Source organism: Nipponia nippon, unplaced genomic scaffold (genome assembly GCF_047370975.1).
Source record: "Nipponia nippon isolate SJK-2023a ecotype South Korea unplaced genomic scaffold, ASM4737097v1 scaffold_3, whole genome shotgun sequence".
Lineage (NCBI taxonomy): Eukaryota > Metazoa > Chordata > Aves > Pelecaniformes > Threskiornithidae > Nipponia > Nipponia nippon.
Window position 1 is genome coordinate 66,590,180 of NW_028262347.1, and position 23,683 is coordinate 66,613,862.

Genomic DNA, 23,683 nt, shown 5'->3' on the forward strand with positions numbered 1-23,683 from the left:
TCAGGAAGTTAATTGATTGGGGTGTTCTTGTACTATTCAGCCTCCGCGTTTTAGGCAAACCAAATTTTATGACAGAAGGTGTTTCTGCTGCAAGGCAGGAAACTTTTAACTTTTAATTGTCTTTTTGCTTGTGATATTTGTGGTTTGTGACTTCAAACTAATTCAGTAAATATGAGAAATAAAGCATACTCTACTCTGGTCATTTGGGGAAAATGTTTAAGAAGAATGCCAAATTTAGTAAGTTTTGTCTCAACTTTTCCAGAACCTGCAAGAATCTGACTTGAGTCAAACCTACAGTGATAAGGGGAAAAAAATAATTCTAAGAGCAACATTATTTCAAAATAAGCTTTCTTTTCCAAGTCTAAAAAATAATTGCTGCTCTGGTTTTGCACCATTCCCCAATTTAATTCACCCTTTCCAGGACTAGACTTAATTTACTTCTGCTGTACATGTATGCATTTACAAAGAGATAGCACCACTTTCTTCTCTTCCTTGAATTAGGAAATAGGGCATGCAAGAGATAAAGAAGATACTTTGCATCAGTATCAAAATATATATAACAGATGCGTAATTTAAAGTTTGTCTATAACTCACATGCATCTGCTCCTATTACTTTTACTCAATTGTACCTACGCTTGCTTAATTAAAAAGAGTAAAAGGGTGCTGTAAGTCAGCACAGTGCAACTTCAACTGGACTGCATCCCAGTTTTAAGATTCTTCACTGACTAAGTGGGCGCTTAGCAAAATCACAGACTGTCTAAATGTTCTTACTTCTTCCCAGTGCCTGTTTGGACCCAGAAACAGCTTAAAGCTCTGCCAGACCTCTCCTGTTCCTCATCACCCTCTCCCTATTCCAGACAGCATGGCAGCAGCTATTTAGAGCTCCACAGGACTGATTTCAATCTATAGGTTGCGTTAATCCAAAATAAATCAGTGTTTGATTTTGTAAAGCATGGCCCTTCGATTAGCCTGTGGTAGGCGTACTTCTTAATCTCACTAGACTAAAGGGGATGTATCGCAAGCAAGCTGGTACCTCAGGAAGTGCTGCCGTGACCCAGTTCAGTTTTACAGATTCAGTTCTCCACCGATGCTGACCTAAGAGTCATCCTGCACAGGTCTGGTTTGTTTCGGGTTTTTTACCCTTCAAGCACCAACAAACAATACATCTGGTAACAGTTATGTTACACATCATAATTTGACTTTTGGTCAATATAGGACAGATCACACATGTTGGTCCCAGCAGCTCAAAGACAGATCTTGATGAGATTTCTGCCATTAGCATTTGCCCAGTTCCTTCCTGGACTTTACAACAGGACTGCCTTCCATTTCTGCTTTTTCCTGAAAATGCTGCCAGCACCTTACTGTGTGACTTGGATTCAAGCTTAACATCATTGCCCACGGAGCATTCCACACTTTATTGGCACAGGGAGGGGAAACAGGCATTACCAAACAGGAGATAGAAACATAATGAGAGGTGTGGCAGGTTAAAGGTGCCTTGGACCGTGATCAGGCTTATGTTTAAACGGGAATCATAACGTTCATTCATTACTGGCAAAAACAACCCCCAAAACAAACAAGAAAACCCCCACACCCCAGCGTCTTCTTATCATTACCTAGGATGTTTTATCCTGCAATACACAAGAATTTGAGATCCACCTTTCCCCCACGCAGAATTTACCCTCAAGCGTGTATGTATGTGACCCCTAGGTATCCAAACTCAAGGGCTTGGAGAGGTCTGTAGTTAACTGTTGCAGGTGTGCTCCTGACAAGCAGCGAAGGGCTTTATCAGTGCTCAGCTGTTTGGCTCTGCGGTGAAGAGGAAGACTGGGAGGGTAGAGCCCAGCCCCCTCTGCCACGACTCACACATAGCACGGCTGGACCAGAACTGTTAATGATGTTCACTGGCCATCAGTGTTTCAGTACGAGAAGGAAAACTGCATAATCAAACTTTTAGAAGCAGAAATATGCACAATTTTTCAGCAATTAATTTTCCAAAGACAGATTTTCTTCCACCCACTTATTCCCTTAATTATTTAAAACCTTCCTTACAAGGAAGCTCAAATTCATCATGGTCTAAGTTCTCCTTGCTAACAAGGCATATATTTAGTATACTCTGAACCTTGCGTCTATCTGATAGCTAGCAGATTGCCACTGCCTTTCCAGCTTTGACTTGACAACTACATCCAAGTTAAGGATTCGCACGACGGTTCTGCCTGAAGCCCTGTCACTGCAGTTTACTACACGTGGAATTTTATTTTATATACACCACTGTTATGTGTCCCTTGTAGTCTGGCACAGCTGAAGCATAGTGCTAAACATGTACACATATTTCAGTTTCAGTTTTTTTTACACCTCAAATAGCTAATGGGAAAAAAGGAAAGGGGGGGAGGGCGAAAAAGGAAAGGGGGAGAGGGCAAAAAAGGAAAGGAAAAAACTTTTTTCATGTCTTTTTTCAGAGGAAAAATAACCAAAAGATTGTCAAGTTCCTGACCTGCTCTTATTTTTGTAAATAAAAACCTAGAGAAAATACACAAAGTAGTAATATAGCAAGAACAAAACAATTTCTCTTTTTACCTTTGTTTCTACAGGTTGATCTCGCTTACTGATTTCCTCAGTTGGTTCTTCCTTCACATTAGTATTAATTTCTAGAGTTTCATTTTCAGATGAGAGCAGTGTATCACTGCTTGGAGTCCTGTAGCAGCTGTTAAGCATCTGTCCTTCACAAGCAGTCATACTTTGCAATGACTCTCTGGAAGTACTTTCTCTTTCCCCATTTATCAAGCTGCTGTTGATGGCATTATCCAGAACTGGGGTGGACATAGCAGAGCCACAATCAGGTAATCTCCTGTCCTCATCTTCTCTCTGGTCTTGTGCTACTACTCCGTTGGCTGTGCGTAGCTGTGCAACCTGAGTTTTGTCGGTATTACTGTTTCCCTGTTTTTGTAGTGGGTGCTGGGAGGGGAGTTTTGGCTGAGGTGATGGTGTTGACCCATATCTTCCTTGAGATTTAGAAATGTGGAGAACAGAGGAATCTTTCTTCAAATCACTAGAATTTAACGGGCTAAAAACACCAAACAAACAAAATGTAGATGAGAGAAAAATTAAACATGGCATTATAGCAAATCCCTGGTACAGGGAGCAGGAGAGTTGCACCATATAACCAATTCCTCCCAAACCATTTTTTCCTGTGTTGATATTAGGAAGTTCCGGCCATCGAGACTTGAATGGCATTATTCCATTAAAACACACACAAACATGCATTTCTTACTGGAAACCCAGAGTGCCATCCATATTGATTCATTACATCCTCATGTGTCTTGAATCTCATTTGTAAAGCGGAAGACAGTGTGATTAGCTACATGTGACAGATAAGGGAACCAAGGCACCGATACATGAAGCAACTTGCCCAAAGCGTCCCAGATTATTGGCAGAAATGGCGAAAGACTCAGGGTCTCCCAAGTCCCAGGCCAATGCTTAAACTAAAAAGTAGCCTGTTCACTAACTGTCCTTTAATTATACAAAATGCATGAAAAACGTCCAAGAACATTTAGCACCCCTTTCCTTAGTTCAGCATATTTCAGGAGGAGCTTTAAATTCTTATCCCATTTTACCCCCAGTTTCCTTATTTAGCAGTGTCCTTTCATCATGCTGCATCTTTTCTGAAGGTTTTTCCCCCTCCCTATTTTATCTCCGCTTAAAACATATGTTATCCCTTGTTTGTATCTTTCACTATCTCTTTCTCTGTTTTATTTTTGAGATTTTGAATTTTAGACTAATGTAAATGTTAGCGTACTCTGTAAAAGTGCTTGGCTTCATTATAGTTTAAAAACAAACAAACAAACAAAAAAAAATCATTGGAACCAAAAGAAAACCTATACATTTTTGTCTGAAGTACATTTAACAAGCCATATTGAACTTGCAAACCGATACCATGACTGTCCTCTAACTTATTGTTCCTAGTATGGATCATTAATCTTCTGGAAAGATGAAAACTGCTTATGAATTGTATGTTTAGCCCTTATTTACAGGACAGTTTACACAAATATTGTAAGCATATTCTGCACTTCCATACACAAAGTTCAAAAAATATCTTACACTAGCTTCATCTTTTTCCATCATATAACAAAAACATTTAAATTAGTTTTCCTTTAGTTGTATGAAGATTATGCCTTTTTTAAAAAATATGCTTAACTCCAAGATAGAATTAATTTACATTTTTCAATTGCATGCACACAGCAAAGAGGTTTAATAACTTTTTGCTATGCCTACATGTTTGTGGGCTGTACAGACTAATGAAAATATGTTATCATAATTGGCAATCACAGTTTGCAGTTCACGAACATGCTACCTAGTCATTTGAAGACCAATAATTACAAGCGAAGTTCACCTTCACGGAAGACACATTTTGTGAGTTGAGCTCATTTCAAAAACAGGAATTGCTTCCATGATGACAGCAGGATATTCCAGAACTTGGCATGCTAATTATGGAAGTTTCTCATAAGCAGAGATCATAGATTTGAGGAGAATTTAGTCATTGCCAGATACTATTGGGTGTACTTAATGAATGATGTTGGCCAAAAATCAACTCTGCTTCCCCAACTCCCCCAAAACAAAAATGCCCTTATTTTTAAAATTCTACAAATAAGAAAGTTTTCAACGCTCTCTTTATAGCTTCCTTTATTTGCATAATATTGAAAGAGTTTCTGTACAAACCAGCAGGCATGCCTAGGAGGTAGAAATGTAGGGCTCATTGGTGTAGGGCATGATGAACCTGAGGAGTTTCCTTTCCGAAAGGATAAAATTGTTATTCTAGGGATACTACACTGTTAAAAAGACCGGGACAATGCTTTGGAGGAAGACTGGGAAACAAAGTGATAACAGGACTGGAGATCTGAGCTAGAAGAATTCACAGGACCTCCACTGCTGCAGTAATTTCTTTTTCCCATCTTGGCAGCTGTCATGGCAGCAGTGCAATTAAGTCTACCTAATGACAGAAGTTTCTTGCAGATGAAGCACTGAAACGATTTCTATCCCACTAGGCAAATGTACTTTTGCAACGCTCAGCTGCTTGTGTATAAAGGATTAAATTTCCCCCATCTTGAGGGGAAATTCTTTCAGTGAAAGTCTTAATACTCTGGCTCCTCATGCTCCTCAGAAGGTCGCTCTCTTTATACAGAGCAGATATACTTGTAACTTCTGTTTCAGAGCTTATAACACTTGTCACACACATCTAAATAAAGACAGGCAAGTAACACTATTTTGTGAAAGCAGAGTTCACTGTCGTTCATGTTTCTCAAGGTTCCAAATATTTCCTGTAAAAGGCAGTATCAAAACTCAAAAATATCAAGCTAATCCACCAAAATCACTAAGTACTATGAAGCAAACAGTTTAGTGAATTGTCCTGGTTTCAGCTGGGATAAAGTTAGTTTTCTTCTTAGTAGCTGGTAGAGGGCTGTGTTTTGGATTTAGGATGAGAATAATGTTGATAACGCACTGATGTTTTGGTTCTTGCTGAGCAGAGTTTACACTGATCGAGGACTTTTCAGCTTCTTGTGCTCTGCCAGGTGCACAAGAAGCTGGGAGGGGGCACAACCAGGGGGGGCTGACCCAGACTGGACAAAGGGCTATTCCACACCATATGACGTCATGCTCATTATATAAGCTGGGGGAAGAAGAAGGAAGGGGGGGACGTTCGGTGTGATGGCGTTTGTCCTCCCAAGTAACCGTTACGCGTGATGGAGCCCTGCTTTCCTGGGGATGGCTGAACACCTGCCTGCCCATGGGAAGTAGTGAATGAATTCCTTGCTTTGCTTTGCTTGTGCGTGCGGCTTTTGCTTTACCCATTAAACTGTCTTTATCTCAACCCATGAGTTTTCTGACTTTTACTCTTCCGATTCTCTCCCCCATCCCACTGGGGGGGAGTGAGCGAGCGGCTGTGTGGTGCTTAGTTGCTGGCTGGGGTTAAACCACGACATGAATGTATGCCATATCAATACAAATAACTCGTACAGTTCACCCTCTTTATGTGAATGATCTGAAGAGGTTACATCAATATAAAAGGAAAATCAGGATTTCAGGTTTTTCTATTTGCTTATAAAAGGAAATGTTTTTTTTTCTGCAAGAACAAAAGAATTCAAGATTATCTCCAAAGTTTCATTCTAAAACCAGCACTTATTTCAAATTGCTGACATTTTTTCACGATGTTTTAAAAATGCTACAAGTTTGTTTGTTTTAAAAGAAAAATTAAGACTAGCACCTTATGAGAAAGCATACCTTGTACAGGCCAAATATACAATTGGCTTGCATGATTTCAGAACACGCGCAGTTTTGCCATCAACTCCTCTGGCAGGAATTGGTTTGAGCACTACCTCGGTATCAACTTTCTTCCTCACATGTTCAAGTTCCAATAATCCACACAAAACAGAGTTACAAACCAATTCAAATTCTATTACATACCTGCCTCCCTCGAAACGATTGATGAGATCTGACACTTTACTGGACTTTTCCTTTGCGACACTAGAAACGGGGGTGGGTGTCTCTTCCTCCATTCTTGGCTTCTGATTTGATAAAGCTTTATGCCTAGGGGTTTGGTATGTAACAGGTGACACCTTCTGCAGATGAACTGGCTTTGGAGGCACTGCAAACAACAACAACAACAACCAATCGCTCATGGACTGTTTCTTTGAACTGCCAGAACATACATGAGACTTCTGCATAAGAACTTGCTATGGTAATGAAGAAGAGATGCTCTCGGCTTTACTTAACTGTAAAGTTGCTTTATCAATACAGGCACTTCATATAGTTTTTAATGCACTGGCTGGTATCAGGCATCTTGTTATATTTCTTGGATAAAAGCCGGACCACATGCTACTTTAACGAGCTAGTAAATTGGGGAGGAGGGGGTTCTTGTTTGTTGGTGTACTGTAGTAAACACATACGTGGCCTCCATAAATGCAAGTTTTTATCATAAAAAAAGAAGTAAGCATAATCAGAGGATCTAGCTGTGCCGTGGGGCTCCAGAGAGAGATTAAAATTGCTGCCCCAAAACCCTGGTGCTCTCATTCTTTACCTTCTCCCTCGTGACTTCAATAATAATAGTCAGCGGAAAAGGTATTTGCCTTCAGCTTTTAGCTTCCTTTACTCAGCGAACCTTTGTCTATTTATACTGCTGAAAACCTGGCTCCCTGAAAATATTTTCTGCTCTTCTTGCTTTTTCCCCATCCCTACCATAACTCCTTCTAACCAGATTGTAAATGATCAGCCACTGTTTAGTGCAGCAGTGGCTAGAACGCAAAAGACAAGGTGACACATAAAACAACTAAAGTCACAAGTGCTGGGGGATCTTTAAATCAACTTTTATCTCTTTAAGCAACTATTCAGCATTTGTGGGCAACAGCAGCACTTCACAGACAGGGCCCGAATGTGTTCCACTATCAGAGCAACACACCTCCGGCTGCATCAACAAGAGGAGACTTAATGGAAAGGTCCTTAATTCCCAAGACCACAATGCTGTTCATTCCCACACACACTCCCAAAACATATTGTGGGGAGAAGTGAAAACATTTGATATGGAAGTGAAAAATAAAGACTATATCTGCCCTTTAATAAAAGGAAGGCATAGATGGGCAGGAGCAGGCAATGCACTGCCAGTGGAACCGGCAGCCTCAGGGGCTCAGCCACTGCTCCACAGGCACCAATGCTCTGGCATGCCGCAGGCGCCGGCCCTCCAGTAACTACACAGACCTGTCGGGAGCAAACATGAAGGGAAGAAGGACAGAAACTTGCATTAGCAATCACGTGCAACTCTCATGGTAGAAAAACTAAGCACTAGTATAGGATACACGATAGATGGATGTGAAAAAGCCATGTTCCTCACTTCGCTGACTCTAGAACAGCTTAGTGACTTACCCTGGAAAACCCGTGCACCACAAGAATTAGCTTAAATCCTGTCAACTGACATTTGAAAGCGTTGCTGAAAAAATTCTTGCAAATATACTATCAGAAACTATGATAAACTTGAAGGAACACTTGATTCAGGATGACTTTCCATCACTACCTTGCATTAAAGTTATAGAAGGTAATATTTATCTGTGCTCCCAATAATCTAATTGCTCTTAGGAGGGATTGTAGTGATAGCTGCAGTCTGAAATTACCATGAGGGACTCTGAAAAAATGAATGTACCACAAAAAGCTTAAGACTTCAATCACATCAACTACAATTGATGACAAATGAAATAATCAGAGGGAGAAGGAAGAGAATTACTGTAGATCAGATGCTTTTACTGTGTATATGTTTATCTTCGGTCCTTTCAAGGTTTATGTTATATATATTAACACAAGCAAAAAAGCAAGTGTGGGGAAAGATGCAGTGCAGGAAGGATGACTTAAAATACTGCAATTTTCAAATAATTACAATGCAATCCTGAAACAAGCAGAATATTAAATTGTGTAACTGCTTGAGTATGTGTGGCAACTGAAGCCTCTCCTGAGAAGCTGCATACATTTGCTCAGCTGCAGCTGCAGTGCAGCGGAGCAGCTTTCCCTATATTCCCTCTTCTCAGGGATTTCGGAGAAGGTCTGGCAGAATTAGGCCAACGAGCATCAGATAATTGTCCAAGTGCTGAATAGCTTGCTGCGCTGACAAAGGCGATGGGACAGCTGAAAAAAGGCGAGACAAGCGGACTGGGAAAAAGCAGGACACGTAATTGAGCGTGGGCACTGCCATTCCCTCAGGGAGGAAACAGAAAGAAAGGAGACGCTGGGTGGATGCTACGCTAGTTTGTAGAAACACTTCTGGCTCTTACAATAGATTTTGTATAACCCGCAGTCCTGTGAATTCTCTTATTTAATGGACTCGTACATCTCTTCAATTCTTTTGTACATCTCATAAAATGTTAATATCCCCACAAGGATATATTAAAACTACTAAACTTGGGGGAATTAATGTCTACTGATAAAGCAGAAGGAATTAGTTGGAAGCTATTTTTATAGTGGATCCACTGGGACAAAAATCAAATTCTAGGACATTCTGTGGAGGTGTCGCACACTTTTGCGGCTATTACTGAAAAACCGCCAGTTTAGCAGCATTTCAGTAGGGCAAGCATGAGGAACCTCTGGTCAAACTGGACAAGCCCCGTATACTGAAAGTCCCTGCAATGTTTTCAGAGGAGAACCACAAACCAAACAACCATGCCAATTCACTAATGCAAGATATTTTCTTCTTTACCCCTCCCTATTACCATCTAACAGACAGCATTTCCCCTAATCAGCTGCTGCTGTAGCTACTCTAAGTTTCAGAAACAGAGCAATAGGAAAAGGACAGTCACAAGATCAATGAAAAGAAAAGAATCAGCAGTGTAAAATAAACCTGCAAGCCTTCCTGTAAGGTCAACCTTGTTAACAGGAATTATGGAAAACAAATTCCATTAATTCTCCCCTCAATGTACTTCTGAAGTGTTTTGTTTTAATCAGATTATTTTTCAATGTGCACACAGCAAGGATCTTAAAGAAAAAAAGAAAAGAGAAAAGACTGGCCCATTGTAATACCCTGCATAATAGAGAGCTCTGTTTGAGTCTATAAATACTCTTGTTTCTATACTGTAGAATTTTGAGCTCATTAGGAGATAGAAACTGCATATGCTACTCAAAGAAAACCCCTCAGTATGCTCAGGTAGCTGCTACTTTGTAACACTAGCCAAAATACCTAATCAAGATTCAAGCTGCAGTGCTGAGTTGTGAGTTCAACTTTGTACATACACATAAGGAAATAGGAGGTAATGCTACAAATGGCTCAAGAGGCGCAACCACCTTTGCCAACTCCAAAGCATATTAGCAAAGATCGTTTCTCTCTTCTGTTGGAAAGTGTAACGTGTTCAATGTCCCTCTATGCGTTTAACTCCTGCTAGTTAAAAATGCTGCTACACTTTGATTCAATGAAAATACAGTTAAAAGTTCCTGTGGTAAGCAACTACAGCTCTCCTGGCTGAGTCATCCTTCATCGCCTCCTTGCATGCATGCTCCATCACCTTCAGGAAGGTCAAATGAGCACAGGTGGATAGATACAAAGATTTACACTCACAAGAACAGTACAGAATAACTAGTAACCTAGTAACTAGTAACCTAGAAAGAGAGAAAAGAGAGTAACCTAGAAAGAGAGAAAAAGTCATCTCCTCTTTAGGATGTGCAAGTCCGTATTTTTATATCACAGCAGAACAAGTATCTTCCAATAATATATTAATAAAGACAACCAATAATAAATCAGATGTGCTTTGTTCTCTCATTTATCTTCTTCCTGGAAATAATGCTTGGGATTTAACAGGTTTTTTTGATAAAAGAGACATTGCTACAGGTTTCTTAAAGCACCACTGAGACTGGAGAAGTCTAGCAAGAAACAGCTCTCAGATTTAGTTCAGTTCACCTTTAATTGTAGAAGTTTCATTTGCCAGAGATGTACAGTCTACATCCCAGACCTTTAAGAGGTCTTACAGCTTTTCTGGGCCCAGGACACTGAATACCTGCAAAACCACAGACTATATTATAATTAACTGAGAAAGGAGGACAGGATTGATGCTACACAGTAGATCGTTAGCTAAAACTGACTGCTGAAATCTCCGTGTTGAATGCTTTGCGTCCCTTCCATTTCACAGTAGCACAAACCAGGCCATCTCCTGGAGTGGAAAATCATCTCCAACCCAAACAAAAATGCCTCTTCAACCTCAGCAGGAGATTCACAAGTACTCCTAAGCACTCATTAGAAAAATTTAAATGAGCAACTGATGCACAGTCTTGAACTGACAAGACACTTCACTGCTTTGCAGAAGTGTTGACATTTCAACGTATTTTCCATTCTACAATAAAACTACCAGGTACAGACAACAGTTTCAGTGCCCAGTATTTAGTAATAGGGCATCATATAAAGCTCATGCAAGAGGTTCAAAGAGCAGGGTATAGAAGAAACTAGAAAAAACTGGTCAATTTGTACATGTTACTCTACATGCATTCTGCTATTGCTACGTTCAGATCTCTGCCCAAATATTCGTAGGTAAGGGCAAATTTCAAATTATCTAACAATTTGCTTCATCTCTCATGCCTTGGAACTCAGTAGTGTATTTTGCTATTTCCACTGACTACCTCCAGTCTGGATTAGTCCACTTTATCAGAGAATGCACTGCATTGATGCAAAGGCAAAGCACCACGTTTCACAGCTGGTACAGACAGCGACTGCTTTTCTCCGCAGTCCTGATTTCTTTGCTTAACTCCCTCATCGGCCTTCAGTAAGTTTCAGGCTTTGTTCCAAATTTGCAAAGATTTTCATGAATCAAACTGTATTCAACACAAAAATCTGACATATGAATTGCTAAATTGTTGATGGAAAGAATTATTGGGGAACAAAAATTGCTCTGTTACTGTCAGTGTATTAGACAGCTAGTTTGTTTTCTTCTTGAAATGCCAGGGGGAAAAAAATGAAAATTAAAAGAAAGAATTTTACGTTGGATTCTGTGCAGAAATTTATTCACTTGACCTAGCTACCCTGAGTGATCTGTTTCCAAATATTTAAACTACTTCTCAGAGACCAAGTACAGACAAAACAGGTTCGGAGTCCAGGGTTCACTTCAAGTGCAAGATTTTGGACATTTTTCCTCTATCTTAAAGTTCTATTTCTTCTATTAAAGCTAAGTTTACTAAAAGTAGCTGTACCCCACTTGTAATGCAACCTCAAAGTCATCTTTATATCTCTCATTTTAATTATATACATTTTGGTAGGTTAGATGAAGGTCATTTTGCAGTTAGTTCATCAACAACCAAATACATTGGCATTACAATTCAGGTCTGTGATCTTGTTTCCTTTCATTATGAAAGAACACTTAATATTTGCATGACTAGAACAACAATTTGGAAAAACATTTCCTGCTACTATAAATCAAAAATGTTTCTGTACCTGCACATGAAAAGCTCTTAGGAAAAAAAAAAAAAGAAGAAGAGCAACCACATTTAAACCAATAAACTAAAGCAATTCAGTTTGCTTGGATTGTTTGGACTCCCAAATGCTTATCTCATTCATTCTATTTTGTTTTGCTTCAATTAAATAAAAAGGCCAAAAAGATACACTATATAACTATAATATGATGCACATATTTAATAGAAATAAATGGAGAAAGACATAGGCCCATGAACAAAGCAGGCACAAAATACTATTTACAACAGTATTATTGAATATAATCTACACAGCTGCATTTCTTAGACTACAACACTATTCCTGGCTATGCCACATTTTGGAGCAAGGAATTTTGACAAACACAGAAGTCATCACTAGGAAAGAGCAACAACAGCTGCGTAATGACTTGAATGAATGGGGTCCAATAATATCCAACTCCTAATTTATCTAACAGCTAAAAGTTATAATCAGTGGGCTGGCTTTGTTTTTCAAAGGCTTAAAATCTTTTTATTGATTGCCCATTTCTGTTTATCCATTAACAGATTTCTAAAATATTTTTCTTAGGAAGAACACATCTTCTCTTGTTAACTTAGCTTCAGAGAATGCATTTCAGAGACCTAGGAACTGGTGCAGAAAGACTACTCAATTAAGTAATGTTTACATATGACTGATAAAAACATCTTAGTTTAGTGAACAATACTGCCTGTTTTTATAGAACTTTCGCCAATACAAAACATACAGCTTTATTTTGCTCTCATTCTCCCTAAGTAAACAAAACTTTCTTGACATCCCAATAAATTTGTTCCCTCCTTAACTCTAAGATGAACTCAGAAGTGATGCAAAATTCTTCAAGATGCATTTTCCCATTAATTGATACACAAATTATTAAATCCACTACATGATGACTTTATGTGATTCTAGTTTCTATACGTGATTTAGATGTGATCTAGCTTCCTGTAAGTAATTCTAGTTTCTGTCACATCAGCACTGTGTCTCAGAATCCAATTCACTGAGCAGAATCATGCTATCAGTCTTCTAAAATAATTTTTTTTAACTTTTGAGATGAATGAAGTTCCTATTGAATGTCACTCCTAAAAGACATCAGCACAGATTCACTTCAAATCCAAGACTTCCAGAACATACTGACTCTTTGTTGTGATCAACCTCAGCAGAATCATCAATATTACTGAGAAGACGACATAAAAAGATGGTTTGAGGTTTAGATATATAAGTCAACATGTAGGTTGAACTATTTAGCTTCTAAAAGTGAAGATACTGTTTATGGACAGAAAGAAGGGAAATCTAGTTCTACTCTCCAGACATTATTGGTTAGCTTTTACTGCACAAAGTTCCCATCTTTCCACATACTCCTGAAGGAGGGCTCCTCTCGAGCTCTGCCAGAACCCCAAGGGCCCTGAATATCTTCCCCACCACCCCTACCTTGAAGCCAGCCTGCCAAACACTCCAAGAATAGTATCAAAACCTTCAGCTCAAATACAGTAATCCTTTTGAAAAATAAGCCCTGGCAATAGTTTAATACAAACAAGGGGCTTACAAGCGTTTTCCCATCTCTACGTACTAGCCACTTCCTGGGCAGAGAATGAATTTAACACTTGCTGCCTGGCAGTAAGCGCACAGCAAATTACTAGACATTTGAGACAAAAAAGGGTAGCTAGACCTATGTGCTTGTAACATATTAGTAAGTCCAACTTTCCTTCTAAGAACCTTTTTCAGCAAAATATTATCAGAAATTACAGACTTATAATGCATTTACAGAACATCTGTATTTCAGTAGCAGGCTTTTACCCCACTATTTTCTTTCTGACAAATACAGTTCTTTCAAGGTGCTTTATTTCTCTTAAAGTCTGAGATGAAGAACAACTTCCCTAACAAAAATATTTGAGACTACTTACCTTGTGGCTTTGGATTTGAAGCTGAACGTGGAGACTGTTTGACTGGCACACTTCCATTTATTCCCTGAGCTGCTTCATTGTGTACATTCTGCTCAACTAGCCTGGTTGTGGCACTTGTTGTACAAGATCTAGACAATATTAAGGACTTTGGACAGATGCTGCTGCCTGAAAAACAAATACATAGAAAAAACGAAGAGTTAGAAGCAGGATTAAATATAAGGTAGAATGACTACAAACACACTTATTAAGCGCTAACACTTCTCTACAGAGAAAATTAAAATATACGTCTTCCATTTAAGAGTGTCACATCCTAAAAACATGCTTTGCCTTTCACTGGAATTTATTATGTTGTTTAAACTTTGAAGAGCTGGGTATAAAAAAAGACTTCCACCATGACTAGCTGTCCTAGTTTCAGCTGGGATAAAGTTAGTTTTCTTCTTAGTAGCTGGTAGAGCACTGTGTTTTGGATTTAGGATGAGAATAATGTTGATAACGCACTGATGTTTTGGTTCTTGCTGAGCAGAGTTTACACTGATCGAGGACTTTTCAGCTTCCCATGCTCTGCCAGGTGCATAAGAAGCTGGGAGGGAGCATAGCTAGGACAGCTGACCCAGACTGGCCAAAGGGCTATTCCATACCATATGACATCATGCTCAGTATATAAGCTGGGGGAAGAAGAAGGAAAGGGGGGACGTTCGGTGTGATGGCGTTTGTCCTCCCAAGTAACCGTTACGCGTGATGGAGCCCTGCTTTCCTGAGGATGGCTGAACACCTGCCTGCCCATGGGAAGTAGTGAATGAATTCCTTGTTTTGCTTTGCCTGCACGCGCGGCTTTTGCCTTACCCATTAAACTGTCTTTATCTCAACCCATGAGTTTTCTGACTTTTACTCTTCCGATTCTCTCCCCCATCCCACCGGGGGGGAGTGAGCGAGCGGCTGGGTGGTGCTTAGTTGCTGGCTGGGGTTAAACCACGACACTAGCCTGAGCTCTTCTATAGAAAGATTACAATTTCTAACAGACTTTTTTTCTATCTGAATTGTCAATGTGCTTGTTCAACAGAACTATAGAAAAAAGAGCATTTTTGTTCAGCCATTCTATTTCTGTATTCAAAGTGTCCACAAAACGCTATACATTCAAAAAGTTTATTTTATTACAGAAGGTAGCATCCAAAAATTAGCTAAATGTATTGCAACTTTTTTGTAAGAAAGGGCTCCTATTATAAGTATTAAAAAAAAATAAGAGCAAAGCACAAAGCCAGCTGACACTTCTGTTTCATTTCTTCCTAGCAGAATGGAATCTATTCTGATTAAGAGGATCAATATGCTGCTATTGGTAAGAAAGCTGGAAGAAAACATAGAGCAAAACATATTCAAACAATGGAAACTGTAATAAAAGCACTTATTAGAATGTGATTACACAAGCCTAAACCATGCACTTTTGTTTTGGGGTGTGGAAGCAATTTGTTCTGTATACACAATTAAAAACTTGAAATGATAATACGAAGGACCTTGAGATCTCACTTAGGTCAATATTCATTCATCTCTGAATCCAAAAAATCCACAACTTTTTTGCAGGGAGGAGCAAGGGAAAGGAGGAAAACCCATTTATCATTTATTGCACCGTTGTCACAATTTTTCATTTTTAACAAAATGATTATGGTAGAGTTTGAAAACTTGAATTTATTATTTGCCATCATTTTACCTTTGCTTGCTTGTACTAGTAGAAATGCAAGCACGAGTGGGGTTTTCTTTGCATGTTTTCAAAAAAAGCAAATCCAAAACCCACTCAACCATTTAATAAGGTGATCCTCTGATGTCTTCTGAACAACAGCTGGTCTGCAGAGTCTGGATCCTCTGATCTAATCCATCTCCCTCTCCGATGACATAATCCATCATATTGAGCCATTCCTAGCAACAGCCAAGCCTGCTCTTAGAACAGCAGTGGAAAGAGATGCCATAGCTATTGCTCAACACTGCTTAAAGATTCTTCAGCGTTTTGTGGATTCCAACAATATTTTCAAGTGTTTATGCTTTATTTCTTAGAAGCTTATTTTTCCTTTTAAACACTGAAGTAGAACTACACCAAGAAGCTGCCTCTACAAACGCAGAGACTTGCAGAGGTCCATGGTGAGATCAACAACCCACGCTACCGAAGCACCAGTACTCAGATCACAATGCATGCAAGACACCCGCAGCTGCAACATGGCATCGTTCCCTCTTCCATTTCATTCAATTAGCAAGGGATCTCCCACGAACATAAAGGTGGCTGGTCCCAGAACAACGCGGATAATGTAATGAGGCCTACCATGTACAGAAGCTTCTGAGACATTTGTGATCTTGGGCAGAAATTCCTTAGCTCTGTTTCCTTGGGTATCGCTCCATACACAAAAAGTTGTATTGTACTACAGCAGTGGGAGCTGTGTCCCACACCATTCCTCAATGCCTAAGAAGGTACCTTAAGTGCCATTTCTGTCTCTCCTATGGAGGTGAAAGTACTGAAAGTTCTTAGACAGACCAAGGTGATGGTACAGGGGGTCATACCAGCAAGTCTTTCTTGTCTCCATCAAAGAGCTGACAGGCTGAATTTCCCTGTCTTACAGAATCCCACACCATACTGTAGCCGTTTACACTCCAACTGAGGAATCCGCAATTCAGAAATAAATTTAAGAAAGAGTAACTCCAGCAGGATCAGTACAATGCACAAGTCAGGTAGGCAACTGCACGTAATTTATAAATCTACATTCAGATCACTCATAACTTTGCAATGAGGGTGAAGGTGTGAAGTCTTAGAGCTTTCTGAAAACTATTTTGCCTGCAGATTTGACAGCTAATACGCTTCAAAATCTCCAACTCCCCAACTACAGCTCAGTAAGGGGCATTGTGTTTCAGTAGGGCTGCTCAATTCTGTCCATTTAAGTAAGCAGTAACACAGTCCACCTTTTAGAAATACCGTTGTTGCCCTGTAAAAACAACTTAAAATTCCATTATATATGCAAAAAGTCAGACATGCTGCAAAAACCTGCAGCTTTTACTGGGCTGAAATAGATTCCCATTGCAATTATTTCTGACCTGATTAAAGAAACTCTTGCATACTACTGCTATTCCTATGCATTATAATAGCTGAGAAATTTTACTTGAAGTCAGAAACGCAATACGCAACAAAATACTAACAGCTAGTTACTGTGTTCACTAGTGTATGATTAATACCACCTCTTATAATCAGGGACGATTAAATACATGATGAAGAGAAAAGAAAGGTGGGGAAAGATTTAAAAAAAAAATTAAAATGAGGGCAGGTAGGAATATAAGTGAGAAAGAGAAGGTAATAAATAACTAACAGAAAAGAAAAATAAAGACTGTAAATTTGATAAGCACTCAATTATTTTGCTTATCACCTGCAAGGAAATGAGAAGCTAGAATGCTTGCAAACATGCTTGCATCTGCAAGAACGTTTGAAACTAGATGATTCATTACCTATTTTTTCAGAGCATTCTAATTAGAAATAACTTGGAGCCATGAACATTCAGACAAACATAATCAGCCAGCTTGAAATAGCAGTAACATGAAAAAAATGGCTTATTTATATGCACAAAAGGTTAAACTAATGTTTTAGTATTGGATAGGTCCTCCATCAGCAGTTCCATAAGCTTCAGGAAGACAATCTCAACACCATTAGGCCTTCTATGATTCTATGATTTATTTTCAGTCCCACTTGCAGCACATAGTGCATCTGTATGTTCCAGCACTGTCTAATTTTTACTGCCATTGTGATCCCACTCTTGATCATACATTGTGAATGAAAGAAATGCTGCATTTCTGGATGCAACCAAAGTCTATGGAAAAGGGGTTATTCTCTTGTGACTTCCAGGAGGCAAAATTTAAGTCTCAAAATTACTTCTCTTAAAATAATATAGTCATGTATACCTAGTGTGTTAAGTCCCAAGAACACCTGCCATAATGGTTGTGGTCTTGATGTTCTACTGCTAGATCTTTTTATGTAAGATCAATGCAAAGCTTCACCCTTCCTACTCATCCCTGGAGGTCTGTGGAGGTTCAGCTAACAGTCTGTCTACCAAAGCATTGGTTTAGCTGCAGTAACCTAGCCATACAATCTCCTGATCAGTTCAGAACAGTGTTAAGTAGCACTGACACTAGACTAATTCAACCCACTCGCTTACTTACTAAACACTACAGGAGCTGTAGCAAGGCCAGGACAAGAGTGAGCAGCTTCCCAAGCACAAACAAGAAGGCAGAAAGCAGCCTCTCACCGAGGCAGTTACAACAACAGATTTGTTGAGGCATGAGCAGGAAATCTAGTAAATCAGGTCATGGATTTTGCCCACAATCGTGTCCAAATGTGCCCTCAAAAATAAGTTTCTAGTAACTTGGTACCTACCCTTCACAGGTTTGTCCTGTTTGTGAGAGGAACCGACATGTTACCAAGAGGCTTATACTGTTGATGCATACCCAAACATGTTTTAAGAATAACTGGACTAAGCCCAAACTATCTGAAAATTAGGGGTATGGAGGAGGAGAGCAGGAAGCCTGGAGGTCCAAGTTTCTCTCATGAAAACAAAAAAAAATCTGCCTTCCTCCAAATTCTATTAAATGTTATCCCCTCAAGGTAATCATACATTTGTGTTTTGATATATCTTCACCTCTCCCATCACAGTGGTGACAGAGTTCTGAATGCTTTGCAGCTGCAGAATAGTACAAAAACTTCATATTGGTATTCTGTTCTGTGCAGATTACCTCTAAAGGTTAAACATCAGGCTAGCCTTTACTGTGGTGAGCCACTGCTGAAATGCTGCAAACAGTTAATAACCCAATGCTGTAAAAAGAGGAAAAAAATAACTTTTGCTGAAGTCAGGAGGGCTGTCTCGCTGAAGAAATTAGTTTTCTTTCTGCAAGAATATGCTGGCCAAAAAAAATAAAAGGCAAATATCAGAAGGTTTAGAATTATCTTTGAGAAGTGGAATCTTGGCAAAGCGCAGGACACAGATCAGGTTCTATTAAAGGATTAGTTCAAATAGACTGGTAAAATGCAAAATTGTAGTTTTTTTTCTTGCAAAGCTATTCTCCAGACACAGGTGAAAATATTTTAAGTTCAACAGAAGAAGGTAGACTGCTTTCTGGGAATAATGAAGACGTAAAGCATATAAGGCTATTATTTCTTACTGCATGGGAACATTCTTAGAACTACTGAACAGATATTATCCTCCCTTTCATAGCATTTATTGCATGTAGTAAATAAATCTTCAAGTAAATATGGTAGGTGTAAATTGTAGATAGCAAAAAGTGTATCTACATTGCTCTTTTAGTTCAGTGACCCCTGTGAATGGGTCATTTGATGGTGAAGTTCAACAGATGAAACAATGTTGAACTTAAAACTGGCAGGGCAAATGCTTGCTACACAATACTTGCTAAGAACTACAAAATATTCAACTTCTTGGTAGATATGCTATCTTGCATAGTAACACAGAGCAGAGGTTTCCAAATTGTGATATGCATAACACCAAGTATGTTACAACAACACTTACAAAACACACAGAGCAGTAATACAGGAGAACAGAAACAAACTGCAGCAAGTTTAACTGTGCGCAACACAAAAGATCTTCTAAGAAGAGAAACGACTTTAACTTTTCAAATAATTTCATTTCTAATAAAGAAAGCTGGGTTATGCAGAGCATCAGTGATAGAACCCAATTCAAAGTAGATACATACACTTATCTGCTTGGTTGAAGATGAGACACTACTGCACTGGTTTGGTTTGCAGGTATTCACGAGACTCAAGCATTCAATGTTGCCTCTTCTACGTTTCATCAAGCTTTATAGTTGTTCTGGTTGGAGGAAACTATCCATCTTTCCCACAGTAACTTTCATTTTTAGACTGAAATACAGCTTATAGTAACTGCTACTACTGCCAAGTTACCAGCTATGTATGCCACTACATTTAAATAGGTTACCTGCTTCATATAAAGTCCAAGCTTAACAGGAAGCACTGAAATATTATCAAAATAAGATTTAACAACAATAATCTCCTGATCTCAGTCTCAGTATACTACACATCATGCAAAGTGAAGGACTGAATGGTGAATTTCAGATTCACTACAAATGTCCTGCCAACACCGGCTGCAGCAGGCAGACTCAGTGTGCCTTAGTCTCTTGTCCTGTCTGGCTGTGATCTTTGTTCTTTTGGCTCCGATCTAATAATCATTTCCATGTAGGCAGAGCTGCACATCTGCTGTGAGCCTTAGTAAAATGAATAAGTCAGCAGTTAATAGAATTATCTTTCAACATTTGTCTAAATTTTGGATTAGCACAGTAATATAACATGCATTGCTGGTGCTGTTCCAATAAAACAAAAAGCACTGTACAGGACTTCAAATGGCTTTTTCCCAGACTGAGCCTAAAAAACTATTTCCTGAGAAGTAATTATGGTTTCTCCATGCAACATGCACTGATTACAGTACATTCCCCATCAGAGAGGGCACATTCTGGAATATGGAGATGCAACGTGAGGGAAGGGAATGCAAAGCAAGTAAAAAACCAAAAAAAAAAAAAACCACAAACCAAACAACAACACATCTTCAAAATGTGTAGCCTTTAAAATCAAAGTTAATTTGATAAAGTCCAAGTGGTACATACTATGAATGTTAACTAGTCGTGTAAAATAAAATGGAAAAAGAAACAGTGAACAGCTTTTTAAAACTGTATTAAAAAGGGACAGTTTTGAGCCTTCTGAGAACAAGCCCCCCAGCAGCCACCATCATCTACACCTTTCCACTGCTGGACCACTGCTTTCATACTGTTGTCTACAGTCTAGCAGTGCCACTGCTCTCTAATCACCCAGTTTTTGGAGGCTACTGGTGGCAAAACCGATGCTGAGGCACCTTAGGAATAGAGGAGCTGGAGGGTTACTGATGACTGCAGGGGTGGAATTACAGAGCACTGCTCAGAGACAGGTTGCAGAGGCTGCAAGTCACAGAGATACCATGTGACAACCTTACTCTCGGTCATTGCTGCTGTGGTTTTCTACTCGTACCTCTTCCCCCATTGTAGGGAGGGAAGGCAGCAAGCCTTCGGGCCTTGCTACTGACTGAGCAGCTGCTTCAGCTGGTAAAAGCTCCAGAAACCTACCGCTGCTGCTCCCCCTGCCACAGGGGAGCAGGGCTGCTGGAGGGAGCAGGCAGAACTAGCCAGCTCAGTGGCTGAAGCACACCAGGGTCTCCCTTGACTGGAAAATGCTGATTTAGAATAGGCTGCCAATGCGCAGCTTGCGGTTTGAAAGTAGCAGCTTATGACTGAGGTCCTCTGCCAAAAACACAGCATCTCTTACACTAAGGTTCTTATGAGTCACCTACACTCATACACGCTGGGACAATGGCTTTGCTGATGGTGGTCATTCATCAACTATTTAATGAATAATGAAGGTTTCTTACATGAACAGAGACAAGCCACATCTCCAGAAAGACATATGATTGAAGAGAGAGCTCCGAGTAAGAGGACTTCTGTTTACATGAACCAAGGACTGCTCTTTAACATACTTAGTTCCTGTATTACAAAACATTTCCCCAAATGCTTGTTTTCACTTTGGTCTTTGCACATGTATGATCAAGTCCAAAATCTAAAAAGAAAATATGCAATAGTGTTCTTTTACTTGCAGAGACTTTTCATGGCTTGTTTTTCATAAAATAATGTCAATATTTCTTTCAGCAAGTTTGGAGAATATTTTTTCTTTCTTTTTATTAAGCCTATCTATAAGTCTTAAGGGTGAGCACAGCTCCTGACCCTACAAGCCATGTACCATGAGCTTCATGTATTTAAGAACCACAAGGTTACCACAAAAATAAACACTGAAAAAGAAAACAGGTACAGTAAGCAGCAGCAGCTTCATCATGCCAGGAGAAGGCAGGGTAAGTTGATCCTGTAACCAAAGTCAGCTACCTTGCTGTTACTGTCTCATTTCTACATCAGGTAACTTCAGGTAATTCCTCCCTCCTTGTCAGCACAGCCTTTTGCCAGTGCCGTAACACATTATGACAACTTTCATCTCAAGAACCGCTTCTCATACGGCAGTATTTCACAAAATCACAGGAGTGTCCTGACTATGTCCTTCAACCTCTTCCCCTGTCATGATCATGGGAAAAATGGTGAGCCCTGTATCTGAGGTCCAATTCCTCCCTGCCCCTTTACAGCTCCCTACATGTTTCACAAAGGAAGGGTTTGAGTAAGGTTTACGGGGCTTTCTTGTGTTCCTACTGCATTAATAGCTATTTTGATTGTGAGCCCTAGCACAAGAAAAGATGAACAGGACGCACCTCCACCAAGTTTTCCCCAAACTATTTTTTCCGTTTAGTTTTCTGTGTAGAGCTGTGTGAGGTGAGCAACATCCCCTCAACTATTATTTTACTTAACACGGAAATTTTTCACTGAGTTTTTAACTGACACCAGCACAGATGGCAGTCATTATTTTCTAAATGTTCTGAGCTCCTATTTACTAAATAAGACATCCTATTTGTATAAGCAGACTCATTGATCACAGAAGAATCACTTGTCTGAGCCAGGATTGTGGCACCAAGCCCTAAATGTTTCTTTCACTTTATTTGTCAAGTCTTAAGATGATTTATTTTCTTCATGTTATCATACATAAGATAACCAGCATGACACAGTGCTGGGCAACACAGTCTAACTTCATATTAAGGAGAGCACCTGCACTAATGGGGTCATGTGAGGAAAAAACGCAGCTGATCGTATCTCATACAAACCATTAGAATGATTCAAGATGATAGATTAACACATACATACTATGCAAGTGCAGTGATAACTCAATGACAAAAGACCTCCCCTTCTACAAATGATAAGCAATTATGAAATAACAGTGTGTTTAGATTTTTAGACAAATACTAACAGGTTTCAAAAAAAAATTGATACATTTGATCTAACTACAAATTTCACCATGTTGCTCAGTATATACTGCTTCAGAAGACTTCTCTAACAAGTCAGTCACTGACATTTTCATCTTCTGCTCTGCCATTATTTGCGCAGTTATTTCATATTCATCTCAACTTAGAGCTATTTTAGAAAATACCCATATGCTTTGAGACATGAAATCAGCTCCTTCTGTTGATAAAAGGACTGCTAAGAGAAAGCATTTTTAGAAACAGGAAGCTAAAAAAATAACAACCCCAAACCAAACCGAAAAAAACCCCACAGACCCAAAGGGAGGAAAAAAAAAAAATAATCTAATTACAGAAGGTTGAAACTGTAACTGATCTATTATTTCAGAAGATCTGAGCAGAAGTTGTATATACACACTGATAGCATTCAAGTAATTTAAAGATATAAATATGTAATATAATATATACAAAATGCAGAACAGCCGAAGATCCAAACAGAAGTCAATTATTCAATACAAGCCAATAAAATTATCACTGATAGATGGAAACTGCTTCCCAGATCCAACTGCTGAGGCAGTACATGTGTCCGGACAGCATCTGACAACCCAAAGCCCATCCAGCAGCCAGCTGTCACGGACACGAGTTATTCCACCCGCTCCCCTCCCTCCTCTTGGCTGCCTGCTCCCACCACTTTCTGTGCATCAGTGCCGGCACACATTTAGCCCCAGGATGCAGTCCGGGAAAGTTAAGCCATAAGAAATGTAACCCTGCCAAAAAAAAGCAGCCAGCTTCACGCACTCGTTCACCTTAGATGCACTGGAGCTTGGGAAAAGATGCAAATTCAGTGATGGGGAAAGGAAGACAAGACTCCCGTTCCAGAAGCAAGTAGCCACTAGATAACGTTAATTCTGTTGAATCACATCTCAGTGGGGTTG

The 23,683-nt window shown here is 39.5% G+C and overlaps 1 protein-coding gene across 6 annotated transcripts in view; it reads right to left on the reverse strand.

Moving 5' to 3' along the window:
* Positions 1-23,683, reverse strand: part of FGD4 (FYVE, RhoGEF and PH domain containing 4) — a 115,397-nt gene that overhangs the window by 30,180 nt on the left and 61,534 nt on the right. For all 6 annotated transcript variants that reach the window (XM_087766414.1, XM_087766416.1, XM_087766418.1 and 3 more), the window contains 3 exons: positions 13,849-14,013; positions 6,457-6,637; positions 2,575-3,061 (listed from right to left, as the gene is read on the reverse strand). In XM_087766414.1, the coding sequence (XP_087622540.1) occupies positions 2,575-3,061; positions 6,457-6,637; positions 13,849-14,013 (833 nt within the window). The remainder of the gene's footprint in view (positions 1-2,574; positions 3,062-6,456; positions 6,638-13,848; positions 14,014-23,683) is intronic.